Source organism: Rhinopithecus roxellana, chromosome 12 (assembly GCF_007565055.1).
Source record: "Rhinopithecus roxellana isolate Shanxi Qingling chromosome 12, ASM756505v1, whole genome shotgun sequence".
Classification (NCBI taxonomy): domain Eukaryota; kingdom Metazoa; phylum Chordata; class Mammalia; order Primates; family Cercopithecidae; genus Rhinopithecus; species Rhinopithecus roxellana.
This window is the reverse complement of record NC_044560.1, coordinates 120,845,137-120,864,656: the sequence shown is the minus strand read 5'-3', so window position 1 is coordinate 120,864,656 and position 19,520 is coordinate 120,845,137. Positions and strand designations below refer to the sequence as shown.

Below are 19,520 nucleotides of genomic sequence, written 5' to 3'. Positions count from 1 at the left end.
GCCGGGCGTGGTGGCGGGCGCCTGTAGTCCCAGCTACTCCGGGGGCTGAGGCAGGAGAATGGCGTGAGCCTTGGAGGCGGAGCTTGCAGTGAGCCTAGAGCGCGCCACTGCACTCCAGCCTGGGCAACAGAACAAGCCTCTGTATCAAAAAAAAAAAAAAAAAAAAAAAAGCCTCACTGATTCCATAACATCCCAACGTCATGAGCCACACCAACAGATAATACCTGTAAGTACAAATATTATCCATTTGATTTTTGGCCAGTTGACAAACTGGTGAGTGCTGTTAATTCAGCTAGTTGTGCTGATTTTAGCTGAGGCAAAGGATTGCTTTTTTTTTCTTTTTTCTTTCTTTTTTTTTTGAGACGGAGTCTTGCTCTGTCACCCAGGCTGGAGTGCAGTGGCCGGATCTCAGCTCACTGCAAGCTCCACCTCCCGGGTTTAGCCATTCTCCTGCCTCAGCCTCCCGAATAGCTGGGACTACAGGCACCCGCCACCATGCCTGGCTAATTTGCCTATTTTTAGCAGAGAGGGGGTTTCACCATATTGGCCAGGCTGGTCTTGAACTCCTGAACTGGTGATCCACCCACCTCAGCCTCCCAAAGTGCTGGGATTAGAGGCGTGAGCCACTGCACCTGGTGGGATTGCTCTTTCTGATGTCCACAAGCGACACAAGGCTGTAGCCTGCTTTGTAGTATTTTCAAAATTTATCCTTCAGATCTGATCCATCTGTGAACCACAGAATATCAACATTTTTACATGATGTCTCCTGTAAATCCTGTCTGGACACCAACAGCTCTTCTGTGAGTAGAATACAGTGATGAAATATTTCATCTGTTGTTTCAGGAAATTGCACGGCAGGATTGAGGATTACAGATAGAGAGGGTAGCATATGAAGCAAACAGTATAAGTATGTCATAAGAAACCAATCTATTAATGGAAAATTGCTGTGTATTATGTGAATTCAAAAGAGCTTTCACAGAATGAGGAGCCTCCATTACAATTTTCTGAGTAATTGTAAGGAGCATGGCAGTGGCAAAAATGGCCCTCAGACAAAGGTCACCCATGTGCTACAAAGTCTAATTGCTGACTGTAATAACCAATAGCCCTACATTGTCCTCCAGTTTTTTGGGTTAGAACACCAAGGGAACTGCCATAGCTTGCATGAGCAAAAAACTGCAAAAAACAAACAAAGGAAAAACAGCAGCTAATAATTTGCATGGGCCAAAATGGGGGCTTGTAAGATTTTTCTTTATTTATTATTTATCCTTCTGATGTCCAATGTATAAGGTTAGGTTGATCTTTCTACAATGCATATAAAGTCTGTGGCATTAGAGAAAAATTGGACATCCAGCTATGGCAGTAGCCAGCCAAGCCTAAAACCCCCTTGTCTTTTTTTTTTTTTAATATATATTAGATGGAGTTTTGCTCTTGTTGCACAGGCTGGAGTGCAATGCTGAGACCTCGGCTCACTGCAACCTCCGCCTCCCAGGTTCAAACAATTCTCCTGCCTTGGCCTCCTGAGTAGATGGGATTACAGGCATGCACCACCACGCCTGGCTAATTTTGCAGTTTTAGTAGAGACAGAGTTTCTCCATGTTGGTCAGGCTGGTCTTGAACTCCTGAGCTCAGGTGATCCATCCGCCTCGGCCTCCCAAAGTACTAGGATTACAGGTGTGGGCCACTGTGCCCAGCCGGAGATGTCTTTTAGTTTTTGGAGTAGGGTATCAAAGAAGTCCAGTTACTCAATCCAGATGTATATGTGGTCTCTCCTTAGGAATTAAATGTTCCAAATATTTTAGTTCTGTAAGGCAAAACTGGAGTTTTTCTGTAGATAGTTTGTAAAGCAAAACTGGAGTTTTTCTGTAGATAGATTATGATCTCTTTTTGCTTTTTGTTCCAGGAAGTACAAGGAGTCCTTTTTACAATTATGCAGATTGGAGAAGCATAACAAGAGAAATTTAGCTAAGCTAGGTCAGTCTTTAATATGTGTGAAAAATAAGTTGGGCTTTTGGTATAACCTTGAGGCACAACAGTACAGATATATTGATATCCAATCTAGGTAAAGGCAAAGAAATACTGTCAGGGTGTATTGGTATGCCTAAAAAGCACTGCATAAATCATTAACAGTGATACATTCACAGTTTACACGTACGCTGGATAAAAGAGTGTGGGGGTGTAGAACTACTGATTGATGAGGAATCACAGTAGTATTAATAATAGCTCTCAAATCTTGTACAAATCTTCATCCTTCCCTGTGAGGTTTTGTGTCAGGAAGATGGGAGTATTAGGACTGGTGGAAGGGATAATCAATCCCTTTTCAAGGAAATCTTTGATTATTTGTTTTATTCCTATTATAGCTTCTTGTTTTGAGATGATGTCTCCCTATGTTGCCCAGGGTGGCTTCAAATTCCTGGGCTCAACGGATCCTCCTGCCTCAGCATCCTGAGTAATATTACCTGAAAAATACCAGGTTCATTCACCTGGTGCATAACAAATGACTTTCCATGAGAACACAGGTTTTTCGTTTGTTTTTTTCAGACAGAGTTTCACTCTTGTTGCCCAGGCTGGGAGTGCAATGGTGGGATCTCCATTCGCTGCAATCTCCACCTCCCCAGTTGAAGTGAATCTCCTGCCTCAGCTTTCGAGTAGCTGGGATTACAGGCACCCACCACCATGCCCAGCTAATTTTTGTATTTTTAGTAGAGGCGAGGTTTGTTGTTGGTGAGGCTGGTCTTGAACTCCTTACCTCAGGTGATCCGTCCACCTCAGCCTCCCAAAGTGCTGGGATTACAGGCATGAGCCACCTCACCCGGCCAGAGAACACAGGTTTTGATCAATACTTTTGTTACTTGGCTCAAGTAAAGAGGACACTGGGAGTATTCTCCAAAGCAGTGTCTCCCTGAGGACAAGTAACAGGAGAGTTTTATGGTATAATGGTGATGGGAGAAGGTGCATCACTGCATGTAGAATTGGGGTCCCAGTTGCACAGATTCAGTGAGTCATCATACCAGCACATAGAAAGCATGTTATGGTAATGAAGCTATAGTTCCTTCTAGAGTAAAGACATCAGCATGTTAATAAGGAAAGTTTATTTGGGTTCATCTATACATTACTTGGGGTCTGTCAGGAGCTGTTTTAACCCAACAAGGTGATTGCATTCAAACCATGGTTTGGAGAGGTACAGGCAGGAGGGGAGGAGGCTATAAAGCAGGTTAATTGCTCAAGTTGATTATATTCCTATAATCCATGGATATCGTCCCTGTCTGCTTAAAGAGGCTGAAACTACAGGTGTGCAAGACCATGCCCAGCTTATAGCTTCCTACTTCAATGAATACTGTTTAATATTGGGAAGTGGTTTATTTGGAGCCACCTTTATCTGTACTGGTGTGGCCCTTAAATTTTTACCTAAGTCTGTAGACAATTGAGACTGTTACCAGAAAAGGGGTCTTGATCCAGACCTCATGACTGAGACTTTGTCCCCCCCCCAAAAAAAGAATTAACAGAATTGACCAAGTTGAGGAAAGAATCTCAGAGCATGAAGGCTGGCTCTCTGAAATAACTCAGGGAAAATAAAAAACAGGCCAGGCGTGGTGGCTTACACCTGTAAGTCCAGCACTTTAGGAGGCCAAGGTGGACAGATCAAGAGGTCAGGAGTTTGAGACCAGCCTGGCCAACATGACGAAATCCTGTCTCTGCTAAAAATACAAAAATTAGCTGGGCGTAGTGGCAGGCGCCTGTAATCCTAGCTACTTGGGAGGCTGAGGCAGGAGAATTGCTTGAACCGGGGAGGCAGAGGTTGTAGTGAGCCGAGATCACGCCATTACACTCCAGCCTGGGCGACAAGAGCAAGACTCTGTCTCAAAAAAAAAAAAGAAAAAAGAAAAGAAAAAGAAAAAGAAAAAACAATACAGAAGAATGAACAAAATCTTCAAGAAATACGGGATTATATAAAGTGGCCTATGACTCTTTGGCATGCCTGAGAGACAGAGAGAGAAACCAAGCAACTTGGAAAACATATTTCAGGATATCATTCATGAAAATTTCCCCAACCTCGCTAGGGAGGCCAACATTAATATTCAGGAAATGCAGAGAACCCCTGCAAAATACTACAAAGAAGACCATCCCCAAGACACATAGTCATCAGATCCTTCTAGGTCAAAATGAAACAGAAAATGTTAAAGGCAGCTAGATATAAGGGACAGGTCACCTATAAAGGGAGCCCCGTTGGGCTAACAGCAGACTTGTCAGCAGAAATCCTACAAGACAAAAGAGACTGGGATCCCATATTCAGCATTCTCTTTTTTTAAAATTTTTATTTTTGAGACGGAATCTCACTCTGTCACCCAGGCTGGAGTTCAGTGGTGCAATCTCGGTTCACTGCAACCTCTGCCTCCTGGGTTCAAGCGATTCTCATGCCTCAGCCTCCCAAACAGCTGGGACTACAGGCACATACCACCACACCCGGCTGATTTTTTTGTATTATTTTCTTTTAGTAGAGACAGGGTTTTGCCATGTTAGTCAGGCTGGTCTCAACCTCCTGGCCTCAAGCGATCTGTTCACCTTGGCCTCCCAAAGTGCGGTTAATTCTTGTGATTGCATTATGAAATTCTTGTAGAGCATTTTTCAGCTCTATTAAGTCAGCCTGGTTCTTTCTTACAAAGGCCATTTTGTCTATGAGCTCCTACTGTAATCAATAGATTCCTTGGATTAGTTTTTGATTTTTTCCTGTATGTCAGTGATCTTGATTCCTATCCATATTTTGAATTTTATTTATGTTATTTCAGCCATCTCAGTCTGGTTAGGACCTACTGCTGGGGAACTAGTGTGGTTGTTTTGAAATAGGAAGACACTCTGGCTTTTTCAGTTGCCAGAGTTCTTGCCCTGGTTCTTTCTCATCTTTGTTGGCTGATGTTTCTTCAATCTTTGAAGTTGCTGATCTTTGGAAGGACATTTTTTTTCCTTTTATCGTATTTGGTGCCCTCAAGAGTTTGTGGTATAGTGTGGCTCTAGTCAACTGCCTTAATTTCTGGAGCATTTTAGGGGTCCAACGCTCAGCTCAGGACTGCTAGACTGGATGCTCTAATACACGGGGCCTGGTATCAGGCATCCAACTTTGTTCTGTGGCCCCTGGAGATCAGAAACCTGCCATGCTGGAGGGTCTAAGTTGTTCCCAGACTACTGGTAACAACACTCTGAAGGGCAGTGCCAGCCCCAGTGCTTAGGGTGGTGGCAGCAGGAGCCATCCTTGCTCCCACATGCCAGCAGCAATGGCAGTGGTGGGGTGTACATTTATTGGCTGCGATGGAGTGCCGGTGGGTGTAGGGGTGTCAGCCTGTACATGAGTGTTCACAGTGCTGGCGGTGGCAGCACAACATGGGGGGTAGGGAAGGGGGTTCCACTGATGTCCCAGTACACATTCACACCAGCAGTGGTGTCAATATGGAGGCAGGATGCTGGCAGGTGCAGAACTGTTTGTACCCTCTGTGCATGCATTCACATGGGTAGCAGCTGCTGCTGCTGTATGGGGTGTCTCTGCTGGTCTCCCTGTGTAGTTTTGTGCTGGTCCAGGGGCGGGGTGCTGGCAGGTGCGGGCTGGCAGTCTCTGGGATCGCAAATGCTCTGACAGCAATGGTGGTGTGCGAGAAGTCAAGGGGATGAGGTGTGCTTACACTGGCAGCTGTAGCATGACAGGGTGCACATGCACACACATGCTGGTGGAAAAGAGAAGACAAAGGTCCACTCGCGTGCACGTACGCTGGCAAAGCAATGTCAGGGGTGGCCATAGGTGAATGCGTGCAGGCAAAGTGTCTCAGGGAGGTCGCAGTTTTGGGAAGGTGCAGGTGAGCTGCTGCATGACTATGGGATTTCTCTGCTGCAGTTCACCAGCACAGGAGCTATGATGTACACCCCCACAAGGGACCCCACCTGGGCATCCGAGGTCACACTGCAAGCAGGTGTAGGTAAGCTAGAGCCCTGGGAAAGGCCAGCTGACCAAGGGGTGCTCAGGGGCAACCATCCCCAACTCATCGGCAAGAATACCCTGCACTGATCAGGTCTGTCTTCCCTAGGGCTAAAGTCTATTAGGGAAGCAAAACAAGCCTCGAAATATGGGCGTGTCTGGCTGTGCTTCACTAGAGATACTCCCACCTCAAATCCTCTAGGCTCTGCACTGGCTGGGGTTCTGTCCCTACCACTTCTCTAAGCAGCTCTCCCCGCCAGCTCAAGTGTTCATGGGGGTCATGGAGTCTCCTGCTGGCAGGTTTCCAAAGTTTTTGTGCTGAGCTGCCTTTAGCTGGGGGAGGAGTAACACAAGTACCCCTGTGCCACCACCACTGGGACTATGTGGGGTCAGACATGTAGCCAGCAGAAAACTGGGTGCTGTCCAAGACTCATACTGACCACTTCCTGGCTACTCCCTGTGTTTGTTCAAGGCCCTAGGACTCTACAATCGGCAGCGGGCAAAATCAGCTAGGTTTATGTCCTTCCCTTCAGAGTGGCAAGCCCCTCCCAATCCTAGGCACATTCAGAAGCCATCTGTGAGCCAAAGCCTGTAGTGGGAAACCTTAGGAATCTATCTGATGTTCTACTACAGGGGAACTGGCACCCAAGCCATAAGACAAAGTCCTTCTCACTCTTCCCTCCTGTTTTCACAAGCAGAGGTGTCTCTCCCCATGGTCCTCACCAGTCCAGGACTGTGGGACTCATGAGAATCATGACGAGAGACACTGCCTGGCTACCACTGATGTTCATTCAAGGCCCAAGGGCTTGTCAGTAAGCTTATGGTGAGTGCTGCCAGGATTGGGACACTGTTCATGGCAGTGGGCTTTCCTCTGGCCATCCAAGAGCCAAGACCTGAAATTAGGGACCCTAATTGGGGTCTACCCTACTGTGCTCTACCCTACTGTGGTCAAACTGGTATCTAAGCTGTAAGACAAAGTCTTCTTTACCCTTCCCCTTTCTCAAGCAGGAGTCACTCCTGAAAGCCATCACAGCTGGGAATGTGGGTCACACCCAAAGCCAGCATGTCTGAGTCTCACCAGTGGCACATGGTGAGTACTGCCTGTGTACTACTGCTGATTATTCAGGGCCCAATGACTCTTTAGTCAGCAGGTGATGGATCCTGCCAGGACTGGATCCTCCCTTTCAAAGAAGTGGGTTCTCTTCTAGCCCAGGGTATATCTAGAAATGTCATTCAGAGCTAGGGCCTAGAATAGGGTCCTCAGCCTGGTGCCCTATCCTACTGTAGCTGAGCTGGTATCCAAGTTCCAAGACAAAGTCTTTATTCTTCCCTCTCCTCTCCTCAAGTGGAGGGAAGAAGTCTCTCCTGGAGCTGTGAGCTGTGCTGCCTGGGGTTGGGAGAGGGGTATCCATTCACCTACCATGTGAGTTGGGCACAGCACACCAAGGCATTCACACAAGAGAAGTGAAGTATTATCTATATGAAGAATTGCATTCAAATGTGTGTAACAAGCAGTTTTATTCCTAACAGACAAAAACAAGAAGCAATAACATATCCATAAGCAGCTGAATTCTTATAGTGATTTACATAGCATGTCAAATTCTAAGATAAAAAGAATGAACTACGCATATATCATGATTGATGAATGTCAAAATATGCATCCCTGCTATGTGAAATAAAAATAATAATAAAGAAAAAATAAGAACATCAAAATAAATAGGACTCAGGAGAGTACTCAGGTATGAAAAGAGGAAACATGTTGTATCAGTCATATAACATTCCAGAAAATTGACACTAATCTACTGTTAAGCAAATATTGTAATTCAGTGATTGTCTGGAGGATGGAGAGGCCAGAGAGAAAGATAGTTATTTATTTTTTAAGAGACAGGGTCTTATTATGGGACCCAGGCTAGTCTCAAACTCCTTACCTCAAGCAATACTCCCACCTTGGACTCCCAAGGTGTTGGGATAACAGGCATGAGTCACCATACCCAGTCTTATAACAGCTTTAAAAATATAATTTGAAAGAACTGTTTTTAACATTATTTTTGACAAACAGGTTATGTGATTCTACATTGACTCTACTAACTCTCATCATGCCCTAAGGGGGGCAACTAGCCTGTGTGATACCAAATACTTATGAGCCAGGAAGATCATTTCCACCTAATTGGAATGCTGGCTGGTTGCAAAGGTCACATCACTGGACTCCCTATCCTCTTCCTCCTACTAATTCAGGGATGGCTTTTTGATAAGCAGCCCAGATAGGCTACAGAAATCCACAAAACCTTTAGATTTACTCTGACAATGACCTAAGCTACACTGGATTCATAATTATGGAGGTCCTGAAAATTTCTATACCTGCTTGTCCATCACAGACATAGTGACTGAATCATTGTGGATGCCTTTTTTAAAAAAGTGTATCCCAACTATTCTGTTGCAGTCTGCTTCACTATCTAGAAATGCTAATTCTATAAAAAATTATTTGTGGGCTGGGCATGGTGGCTCACACCTGTAATCCTAGTGCTTTCAAGGGCGTATGCTAGAGGATTACTTGAGGCCAGAAGTTGAACATCAGTCAGGGTAAAATAGCAAAACCCTATCTCTATAAAAAATTCTTAAATTACCTGGGCTAATCTCAGGTACTCGGGAGGCTGAGGCAGGAGGATCACTTGAGCCCAGCAGTTTGAGGCCGCAGTGAGGTATGACCATGCCAGTGTATTCCAGCCTGAGTTTCAGAGTGACATCATGTCCCTAAAAAAATAAAAATTAAAGAATTATGATTTCTTCCTCCAGGCTTATAATGTAGGACACTATCCTACAGAATTCTGGACTTCAGGACACATGAATGCACTGTAGGACTTGAGAAGAGATTTCCCTCACCAGTACTGAGCACAATGCAATATCCCTTATAAACAAGAGAATAATTTTGTGCTGTTCTCAGATGCACCAAAGTGTGTCACAAAAACTGTCCCTTACTCAGGTTAATTTATGAAAACACATATTGCAATATTTGGTCTAAAAATAAAGATCACAAAGCCCTGAAGTCTTTCTTTGGAGGCCTCAGGCAGCCATCCAAACTAGGCCACAAATGTAGAGCTATATTCTGCCTTCATACTGTCCCCTAAGAGTCACACAGTTTAGTAATCCCAACAAACTTTCATGGTACCAGATCCCTTCATGGTACCAGAACCATGTTGTATCTAAGCCACACAATGCAGTAAATATACAATTCACACAATACAGTCAATACAATTCCCAAGATTGAAGGAAGCTTAAATAAGGACTTCATCATAGCAGAAACTAGAACAATGAAAGACAGCTTGTACTTGGGTTGGTGAGTTAGAGGCTAGAAAATTCCATCTTAAGAATCGTGAGAATCATGAGATTCATAGGAAAGATAGCCCATCTTGTCAGGTAATCAGAAAAATTCTCTAGGCCAAGCTTGTTCAACCCGCAGCTTGTGGGCCACATGTATCTCAGGGCAGCTTTGAATGCAGCCCAACACAAATTTGTAAACTTTCTTAAAACATTATGAGGGTTTTTGTGTGATTTTCTTTTATTTAATTCATCAGCTATCACTAGTGTCAACGTATTTTATATGTGGCACAAGACAATTCTTCCAGTGTGGACCAGGAAAGCCAAAAGATTGGACACTTCTGCTCTAGGCCAAAACTGAGTCAGGTCCATGACCCAACTCCTCATAGAGAAATGAGAGAGGAATGAGTACAGAGGCTACTCAAAAATCCCACTGCTGAATGGGAGACAACTTGAACTTTTTTTCTGGAATATGATGGAGTGTATGAGTGATGCACTATAGGTACCTGCCAAGTGGTAGAGGTGAAATGGCTTTTGCCAGAGACCTAAGAATGCAATAAATCTGGCAAGGACATATGCAGGATGAGAAATGCAATACAGCTTCAGTATACCTGGAATTTATGCAGCTATTGGACATATGACATTCAATACAGGTTGATGGTGTCCTCATAAGGGCTCTCTCCCACAGTTACACTGGACAAGAAGTAATATTCCCACACACCTATGTTATTTTTCTCCTGTCAACATTCTGGTATCCAATGAAAGAAGAGTGACGCCTTCGTCAAATTCTCTGCACTCAAAAGGCACTTCCACAGCAGGAGCTTGTCTGTGCATAATAAAGTTAGACATTTAGACAAAGAATGTGCCACATGTGTCACACCATAGAGCCTTGATCCAGTGTGAACTCTGATCTTGAAGGAGCACAGAGGTTTGACTAATCAATTTTCCAAATTTACTTCACTGAGAAGGGCTTTCTCTAGTGTGAACTTGCAGGGCTTCTGGTAAATGTCTTTCCACATTTGCTACACTGTTGAGGCCTTTCTCTAGTATGAACTCTCCTGTGTTTAATGAGACCAGAGTTTCCCACAAAGGATTTTCTACTCACTGCTCTCATAAGGCTTTGTCCAGTGTGAATTCTTATGAACATGAAGCGCAGAGCTGTACGGAAATGATTTCTCACATTTATTATACATTTATATGGCCTTTCTCCATTGTAAATTCTCTGATGAGTAGTAATGCAGCTTTTCTGGCTAAATAATTTCACAAATTCCTTACAGTCATATGGCCTTTCTCAACTGTGAACTCAGTAGTGTTCAGTGAGGTGGGACTTCTTGTTAAGTAATTTCCCAAATTCCCCATAACTATAGGGTCTTTCTCCAGTGTGACCCCTCTGGTATTTAGTGAGGCAAAACTTCTATGTACAGGATTTCATACATTCTCTACACTCACAAAGCCTTTCCCCAATGTGATCTTGCTATTGTTGAATGAGGTCAACCTTTTGGTTAGATGATTTTGCACATTCTCCACACTCATAAGTGCTTTCCAGTGTGATCTCACGAATGTTGAATGAGGGTGTCCTTTTAACCAACAGATTTGCCAGATTTTCAACATTCAGGATGTCTTTCTCCTGTGTGAACTCGCTGATGTTTAATGAGGTTTCCCTTCTGACGAAAACACTTTCCACATTCTCCACACTCATGTGGCCTTTCTCCAGAGTGAATTTGCTGATGTCGAATGAGACTGCCCTTTTGATGGAAACATTTCCCACATTCTCCACACTCATGTGGCCTTTCTCCAGAGTGGATCTGCTGATGTTGAATGAGACTGCCCTTTTGATGAAAACATTTCCCACATTCTCTACACTCGTATGGCCTTTCTCCGGTGTGAACTCTCTGGTGTTCAGTGAGGTGTGACTTGTACCTAAATGACTTCCTACATTCTTTACACTCATAGGGTCTTTCTCCAGTGTGAACTCTCTGGTGTTCCTTTAGGTGGGAGTTGCTCCTAAATAACTTCCCACATGCCGTACACTCAAAAGGCCTTTCTCCAGTGTGAACTCGCTGATGCTGAATGAGGTTGCACTTGTGATTAAATGATTTCCCACATTCTCCACACTGATAAGGTCTTTCTCCAGTGTGAACTCGCTGGTGGTGAACAAGGCTGCGCTTATGGCTAAAAGATTTCCTACATTCATTACATTCATAAGGTCTTTCTCCAGTGTGAACTCGCTGATGGTCAACAAGACTGTGCTTATGACTAAAAGATTTATCACATTCTCCACACTCATAAGGTCTTTCTCCAGTGTGAACTCTCTGGTGTTCAGTGAGATGGGCCTTATACCAAAATGATTCATCACATTGTCCACACTGATAAGGTCTTTTTCCAGTGTGAACTCCCTGGTGATTATTGAAACTTTTGCTAGTGAATTTCCCAGAATCACTGCATACATAAGGTCCTTCTCTAGGGAGAAGTCTCTGGTGAAGGACAAGTGAGTGTTTGTTGCTGAAGGGTATTGTGGACGCTCCACAGATGTAATGAGTTTTTCCACCCTGAAGGGGTATCCCATGCTTAATTTCAAAGTTTGACTTCCCTGAAGCGTAAGTGTCCTCTTGTTGGAGTAATCTCAAGCTGGACAAAAAGTCTTTCCCAACCTCATGAAAGATAAATGGCTCATGTGACACATGGAATTTATAGTTCTTTACAAACGATGTTCCCTTGGCATTGCTTCTATACGATTTCTCTCCAACGTGCTGCTTCTGGTCTTGATGATGGTTTGCATCGTCATCCAGTGTTTTTTCACATGCCCCAAACCCATTCAATTTCTGATTGTGTTGTGTTCCCTGGTGTAAGATATCTCCCAGGAGAGGGCCACACATTCCCCAGAGGTGGACCTTCTTGGTACATACACTTGTCCAATGTGTCCTGAGTGGGGACTCTTGTTGTATAGAAAGGGTCTGCTTAGAAGGTGTCTCGTCTTTTGCCCCATACCAACAACCTAAAAGAAATAAAATGCTGGTAAAATGCAAGGTACTTCTGAAGGGAAGTATTACTAAGCCATACCTGATCAATGGCTGCTTTATTGTACTTATATTTACTTGGGCCTACACACATCCTTTTATATAACATCCACATGCTTTATGAAGGTCCTTTAGATGTTTTCACAGGAAGGAATTGTAGACCCTGCCTCTACTTCCTGTAGTGCATGTATTGTTGGCTCCTTCACATCATGTGGCCCCCTCCATTCTGTAACCATTCTAACCCAGTAATTGGAAGACTTATTTTCAACTTAAAGGCAACATTCTGTTTCTGCAATTATTTCCATGGAGTAATACCTCTGTTAGATATACCTGTTTGTGTGTCACATGAAAATATGAGTACAACAAAGCAGCTGTTGGTCAGGTATGGCTTAGCAATGTGTACACACTTCCTAATACAAAACTGATATGCCAGTACTGGAGTCCGCTGCAGATGGAAATGTGAGAAAAATGGGTGACAGGTGGGATCCAGAGATGTGAAGATTAGTCCTGGGCTGGCATCAGAGTAGAAGTGACAGGGTATAGAACGGTGAAGTCTGAAACTCTCAAGAATGGGGAAGACAGAAACAGCATATAGCTAGTCATGTTGCTAGGTAAATACTTGTGAAATCAGAGAGCTTCTAGTATGACTTTCCTAAATCCCTAATGTTATATAAGGGTGTTACTCCTTAGAGGTGGCCTCCCTCTGGGCCCATCATGAGTCTGGGTTTAGCTGCAACTTCTCCATCACTGAGAACTCTCAGTCCCACTGCAAAGATACACATGGAATTTACATGGGAAATGGATGACATAAAGAATAAGAGAAAGACAAGAGAAAAGAACAGCCAATAGTTCAGAAAAAATCAGCACATCATAGCCCATAGGAAAGAAAACTAAATATTACAAAGAGAATTTTTGGCCAGGTGCAGTGGCTCATACCTATAATCCCAGCACTTGGGGAGGCCAAACTGGGAGGACTGCTTGACCCTAGGAGTTCAAGACCAACCTGGGTAACATAATGAGACACCATCTCTACAAAACAAACAAACGAGGCCGGGTGCGGTGGCTCACGCCTGTAATCCCAGCACCTTGGGAGCCCGAGGCAGGCAGGATCACGAGGTCAGGAGATCGAGACCATCCTGGCTAACATGGTGAAACCCCACCACTGCACTCCAGCCTGGGTGACAGAGCAAGACTCCATCTCAAAAACAAAACAAAACAAAACAAAAAATGAACAAAAATTAGTTGGGCAGGGTGGCATGCTCCTGTAGTCCCAGCTACTTAGGAGTCAAGTGGAAGGATTACTTGAGCCCAGAAGGTTGAGAATGAAGTGAGCCATGATTGCATCAGTAGATTGCAGCCTGGATGACAATGAAACCCTGTCTGGAAAAAAAAAAAACACACACAAAAAATGGTCAGGGCACACTGGCTCATGCTTGTAATCCCGGCACTTTGGGAGGATGAGGTGGGAGCATCACGTGAGGTCAGCAGTCAGAGAGCAGTCTGGGCAATACAGCCAGACCTCATATTAAAAATAAAAACAAAAATTAGTGGATGTGGTGGCAGAAGCCTCTAGTCCCAGTTACTCCAGAGGCTGAGGAAGGAGGATTGCTTGAGCCTGGGAGATTGAGGCTACAGTGAGCTATGATCACACTACTGCACTCCAGCCTGGGTGATAGAGTAAGACTGTCTCTGAAAACAAAACAGAACAAAACAAAACAAACAAGATAATTTATAAGGAAGGTCTTGCAAGAACAGCCTATGGTGCAAGTAAGTATTGAGAACATCAATGATGGAAGGAATTCCTAGCACAGGCAGTCATGAATAAATGTCACCTAGAGCAAGGAAGCAGAACCTGAGCATACCAGTCTCGGATCCGGAAAAATTACTCAACAGCCAGAGGGCGAGCAAGGTGGGATGCATTATGGTGCATGTAAAGCTCCATCTCTGGGAGCTTGCAGCAAAGCAGGTGTTGGGGCTGCTCAAGGAGAAGAGAGGGCGGTGCACACACCTCAGTCCTACCTACCACAGAACCTACCCAGGGAACTAAGAGAGGAACCTGTGCCCAGGCTCCTGAAGTGAAGAAAACAGTCTTGCCATGGGGAAAAAGATGGGGACGAGCAGACACTAGCTGAGGTCACAGAGAACAGTGTGAGTGCCTTACCTAGAGAAGATATAAGTGCCAGGTTCTCCAGCATCACGTCATGATAAAGGCATCTCTGAGCCTCACTAAGGAGACTCCATTCCTCCTGGGAAAAGTTCACAGCCACATCTTCAAAGGTCACAGTGCCCTGCCATGATGACGATAGATGAAACCACAAACACTCCATATGCTCATCCACTTATCCACCTTTGCCCTTCCTCCTCCCAAGGTCCTAAACTACAAGGAGAAGCTAGGCCCACTGGTGTCACTATCTTCTCATGGGCTCACATGGCCATGGTGTACAGCCATCAGCAACAAGAAGTGGGGGAACCAATAGGTTTCTATGTTTTGGTGCTGACATAAAGCAGTCCATACCTTCTGAGAGCCAATGCCCCTGCTAGAGATGAAGTCATGTAAATCCCAATGAAGCATCCTCCGTCTATCAGACATACTCCTTCTCTAAATACACATTCCTTTTTTTCTTGTTTTTTTTTTTTTTTTGAGATAGCGTTTCACTCCCATTGCCCAAGCTGGAGTGCAATGATGTGATCTCAGCTCGCTGCAACCTCTGTCTCCTGGGCACGAGTAATTCTCTGGCCTTAGCCTCCCGAGTAGATGGGACTACAGGTGCACGTCACCATGCCCGGATAATTTTTTTTTTTTTTGGTAGAGAGAAGGTTTCACCATGTTGCCCAGGTTGGTCTCAAAATCCTAAGCTCAAGTGATTCACCCACCTCAGCCTCCCAATGTGCTGGGATTACAGGCATGAGCCACTGTGCTAGGCCAAAATACATATCATTCTTTAGATTGCACAGACACATGCCCATGGCCACCCCCACCAAACTACCTCCCACATTGGCCTCTGCCTCCGCACAAGTTAAAGTATGTTTATATCCTCTTCTTCCTTCTACCAGTAAGGGTGGGATTTTCACCTTACAGTTATATTAATGATCAAACACATGACATCAAACACTAGACAGGTGCTATAAATATGTTTACAAATCAAATACACTCAAAGTCTAGAGAAGGACATCCCTCACCATGGAGGACCACACAGGGGTTGCACTATGGGTAAGAGTGCACGACCAGAAATTATGGTATGCAAGCTTTTAAAATGAAGAGGGTGTGATGACCCCTGAATCCCCTGGGAGGATGCAACTGGCTTGTTTGAGTAACACTGTGGGTAAGTATAAAATTGAAACTCACTACAAAGTATAAGAACCAGGAATTCTGCCTGGTCTCCCTAATAAGAGGATTATTAGGCCATGTTGATTATTATCTAAAAGAGCCTAGTGGGAAGGGAATTGGCTCTCAGGTCATTTCAGGTCATACCAATATCACTAGATGTCAAGGTGGCACATCACACTGGGCCTCCACTTTTGGCTTTATACCACAATATGGCTGACAGCATCAAGTATGCTTCACATATTCAAACAGGATCCAATAATAACACAAAATGACCACTGTTCCCATTAGCAGTGGTAATCCCTAATAATTCTATGAATGCCTCCTTGCATTACTCCACAGCCACACAAAACCACATGTAACTTCAGATATCCGTGGTCTTATTCCACTTCTGTGCTGCAATGGCTTACCCTTCAGCAACATGGACCAACTTCCATTCACCTAATACCATTGCCATTTAAAGACCAGTCCTGGCTGGGCGTGCTGGCTCACGCCTGTAATCCTAGCACTTTGGGAGGCTGAAGTGGGTGGATCACCTGAGGTCATGAATTCGAGACCAGCCTGGCCAACACGGTGAAACGCCGTCTCCACTTAAAACACAAAAAATTAGCTGGGTATGGTGGTATGCACCTGTAATCCCAGCTACTCAGGAGGCAGGAGAATCGCTTGAGCCCAGGAGGCGGATGTTCAGTGAGCCGAGATCGTGTCACTGCACTCCAGCTTGGGGAACAAGAGCGAGACTTCATCTCAAAAAAACAAAAAACAAAAAACAACAACAACAAAAAAACAGTCCTGGACAGGCACGGTGGCTCACTCCTGTAATCCTAGCACTTTGGGAGGCCAAGGCGGGTGGATCATGAGGTCAGGAGTTTGAGACCAGCCTGGCCAATATGGTGAAATCCTGTCTCTACTAAAAATACAAAAAAAAATTAGCGGGACATGGTGGCACGCGCCTGTATTCTCAGCTACCAGGAGGCTGAGGCAGGAGAATCACTTGAACCTGGGAGGTGGAAGTTGTAGTGAGCTGAGATTGCGCCACTATACACCAGCCCGGGTGACAGAGCAAGACTTCCTCTCACAAAAAAAAAAAAAAAAAAAAGGTCTTGTTTTTAATCCATTTAAGGCCGAGGACCTACTGTCACAGATGACCACATTTCTCCCTGAGCATATTCAGCACGCGTAATGAAACCCCCTACACACTACCAAAGTCATCTCAAATCTTGATTGCAGAGTGGTGAATAAGCACCACTGTGGCCTAAGTGTCATCTTCCCTCAATTTGACTATACTTCTGCATGTATCTATGTCATGTCTATTCTCTCCTTGAAAGTCTATGTCCCCTGTCAAATCATGCTGACAGGTATACCCTACCATCACGGTCACTTACCTACCTCTCCAGCGTTTAGGAAGCCCAATAACATTACCCAGGGACCGAAGCAACAGATGCAGTCCTCATCTTTCAACCACTGCTTTCTGGTCCCCTAAAAGATTTACCACCAGAATCTGAAGTGTGCTCTCCTTAATGTGACCCATGGCTCACTCACTATAGCATACACATTAGCTACCATATATTAGATGTCTCCAGTGTCAGTCCCTTCCCGGATATCCCAACCTGCATGTCCATTGGATGCCACACTTATCCGTCTCTGACTTTTCATATGGCCAAAACAGTCATCTTGATATCTGCATAATATTCTAATTATGTTTACTACCAACATGCTCACCTCAGCTGATGCAGCTTCCACAGCTACAGCTGCTAAGACCAAAAACCTTGCGCTCCTGGTTGCTCTCTTCATGCCCTTTCTTTGCGTATTAGGAAACCTAGATGCTTGTTACAAAATATAAACTTTGAATCCAGCCACATCTCCTTAGCCATGAATCTTAGTCTGTTAATCCTCACTTGGATTATGGCAAAAGCCTCAACTCTCATCTTATTTCCTCCTCTCTCAACCCCACAGTCTGTTCACTGTAAAGCCAGAGGAGACTACAGCCAGATGAAATTGTGGCAACAACACCTCTTCCCTCTGGTCAGTTTCACCTCTAAGCATTTCACATCCTGGTACTAACTCCTGGGTTAACCTCCCAAGTATGTTTATACTGGTTGACAGAAATGGGAACACCACCATATATCCTGTGTCACAGACTTAGGATCCCGGGTTTAAGGTTCCTCCAGGGTTCCCAGATCAAAAAACTAAAAAAAAAAAAAAGAAAAAAAAAAGAAAAAAAAAAGGTACCTAAGAGTCCCAGGACATCCCAGTCTAAAGAGTATGTGGATAGGAGTTAGGGCCAGTGAGGGAATAACACCCTCCGCTTCCCTGTGGAGGTTCTGCAAGTGCTTCTGCAGCCAGGAATTCCCGTGAGGAGAGGTACAAGCTACAAGAATGTGTCCCTGATGAGATTTGATAAGCTCTGGCCTCCCTGAACCCTTTCTTGGCCCTGTAACCAGGTAAACGCGGGTTGGTTGGCTGAACCGAGCGCCTCAGTACAAAATGTCATCTCTTAGCACCTATGTGATCTATAGAGGTTGAACAAGAATTCAACCTCCCAGGGCCCGAAAGTCATCCCCTATTTTTTTTTTTTTTTTTTTTTTTTGAGACGGAGTCTCCCTCTGTCGCCCAGGCTGGAGTGCAGTGGCACGATCTCGGCTCACTGCAAGCTCCGCCTCCCGGGTTTACGCCATTCTCCTGCCTCAGCCTCCCGAGTAGCTGGGACTACAGGCGTCCGCCACCATGCCAGGCTAATTTTTTGTGTTTTCAGTAGAGACGGGGTTTCACCGTATTAGCCAGGATGGTCTCGATCTCCTGATCTCGTGATCCGCCCGCCTCGGCCTCCCAAAGTGCTTGGACTACAGGCGTGAGCCACCGCGCCCGGCCTCTGTGTTCTTTTTTTTGGCTGGACTTTGGGGAACCTTTAAAGCCTGGACTTTTATCTTGCCCTTCCTTTGTTGGAAGCTGTCCATGGCTTCTAGCGTTCTCAGGGTGAATACACAGTCCCCAGCCTGCTCTTCCAGGAGGAGCTCTGCCTCACACTTTGCTCCCGACAGGTGCCTGTGGACCCTAGGTTCCGACCCTCTCGGCCCAGTTCATCTTCAGGCCTTTGCCTGCACCGGTCCCTGTGCCTGTCGCTCTCCTCAGCGCATCCCGCGGGTGTTAAAAACGGGGCCCATCACGCGAGCGCCTGTGTCCCGACGCTGGGTTCAGGCTGTAGAGCCTTGGGCAGGCGCCGCTTCCTCTCTGCTTTTGGACTTAGGTAAACATGAGGTGACCTGAAGGCACGGAAGACGCCACAGTTACCTGAGCCGTGGGCCTCAGCGCGGCCGCCGCCATCCGACTGGGTGGGGAAGGCGGGTTGAAAGCAGAGGGCGAGCAGGGCAGGTACCCGGGCACGATGGTCCCGATCCCGGCCTTGGCGCGGGTCACACGTAGCGCCTTTAAGGAACTGCAGAGCAGCCTCTGTGCAGTCGGGACAACGTCTCCTCTCCACCTTCTACATGCCCCAGCGCTCCGCGGTCTCTCACGGGAAAATACATCCAACACCAATCAAAATGGCCGCTAGTAGAGGATGCTGGAAGTCCCACCTTTATGTTGTTTCCGCGGAAACGCATTTTGAGCATTCATTGGCTCTGACGCGCTGTCATTCGACGCAGAGATTTCTGGGTTATGTAGTTTCCTCAGGTTCCAAGACGATTCCCGGGCGGTAAAGAAGGCGCTTCTCAGAGGCTCTTGATTGCACAGAGCGGTGAATAAGCACCACTCTGGCTTAAGTGCCATCTTCCCTCAATTTGACTATACTTCCGCATGTGTCTATTTCATGTCTATTCTCTCCTTGAAAGTCTATGTCCCCTGTCAAACTATGCTGTCAGGTATACCCTACCATCATGTTCACTTACTTGCAGGAAAGGCCCAG

At 45.4% G+C, this 19,520-nt stretch overlaps 1 protein-coding gene across 4 annotated transcripts; it reads right to left on the bottom strand.

The window, feature by feature from the left end:
• Nucleotides 1–7,447: 7,447 nt before the first annotated feature.
• Nucleotides 7,448–19,186, bottom strand: ZNF776 (zinc finger protein 776). Of its 4 annotated transcripts, none has more exons than XM_030942283.1 (4): nucleotides 18,908–19,186; nucleotides 14,453–14,579; nucleotides 12,181–12,269; nucleotides 7,448–8,710 (listed from the first exon to the last, which is right to left on the bottom strand). In XM_030942283.1, the coding sequence occupies exons 1-4, from the start codon at nucleotides 18,938–18,940 to the stop codon at nucleotides 8,531–8,533; spliced, it is 429 nt and encodes a 142-aa protein (XP_030798143.1). In that variant the 5' UTR covers nucleotides 18,941–19,186; the 3' UTR covers nucleotides 7,448–8,530. The 4 variants fall into 4 exon arrangements, 2 of the variants coding, with proteins under 2 accessions (XP_030798143.1, XP_010385284.1); XR_004060394.1 differs by having other exon boundaries at nucleotides 8,584–8,710; nucleotides 9,886–12,269; XR_004060395.1 differs by having other exon boundaries at nucleotides 8,584–8,710; nucleotides 9,996–12,269.
• Between the last annotated feature and the right edge of the window lie 334 nt (nucleotides 19,187–19,520).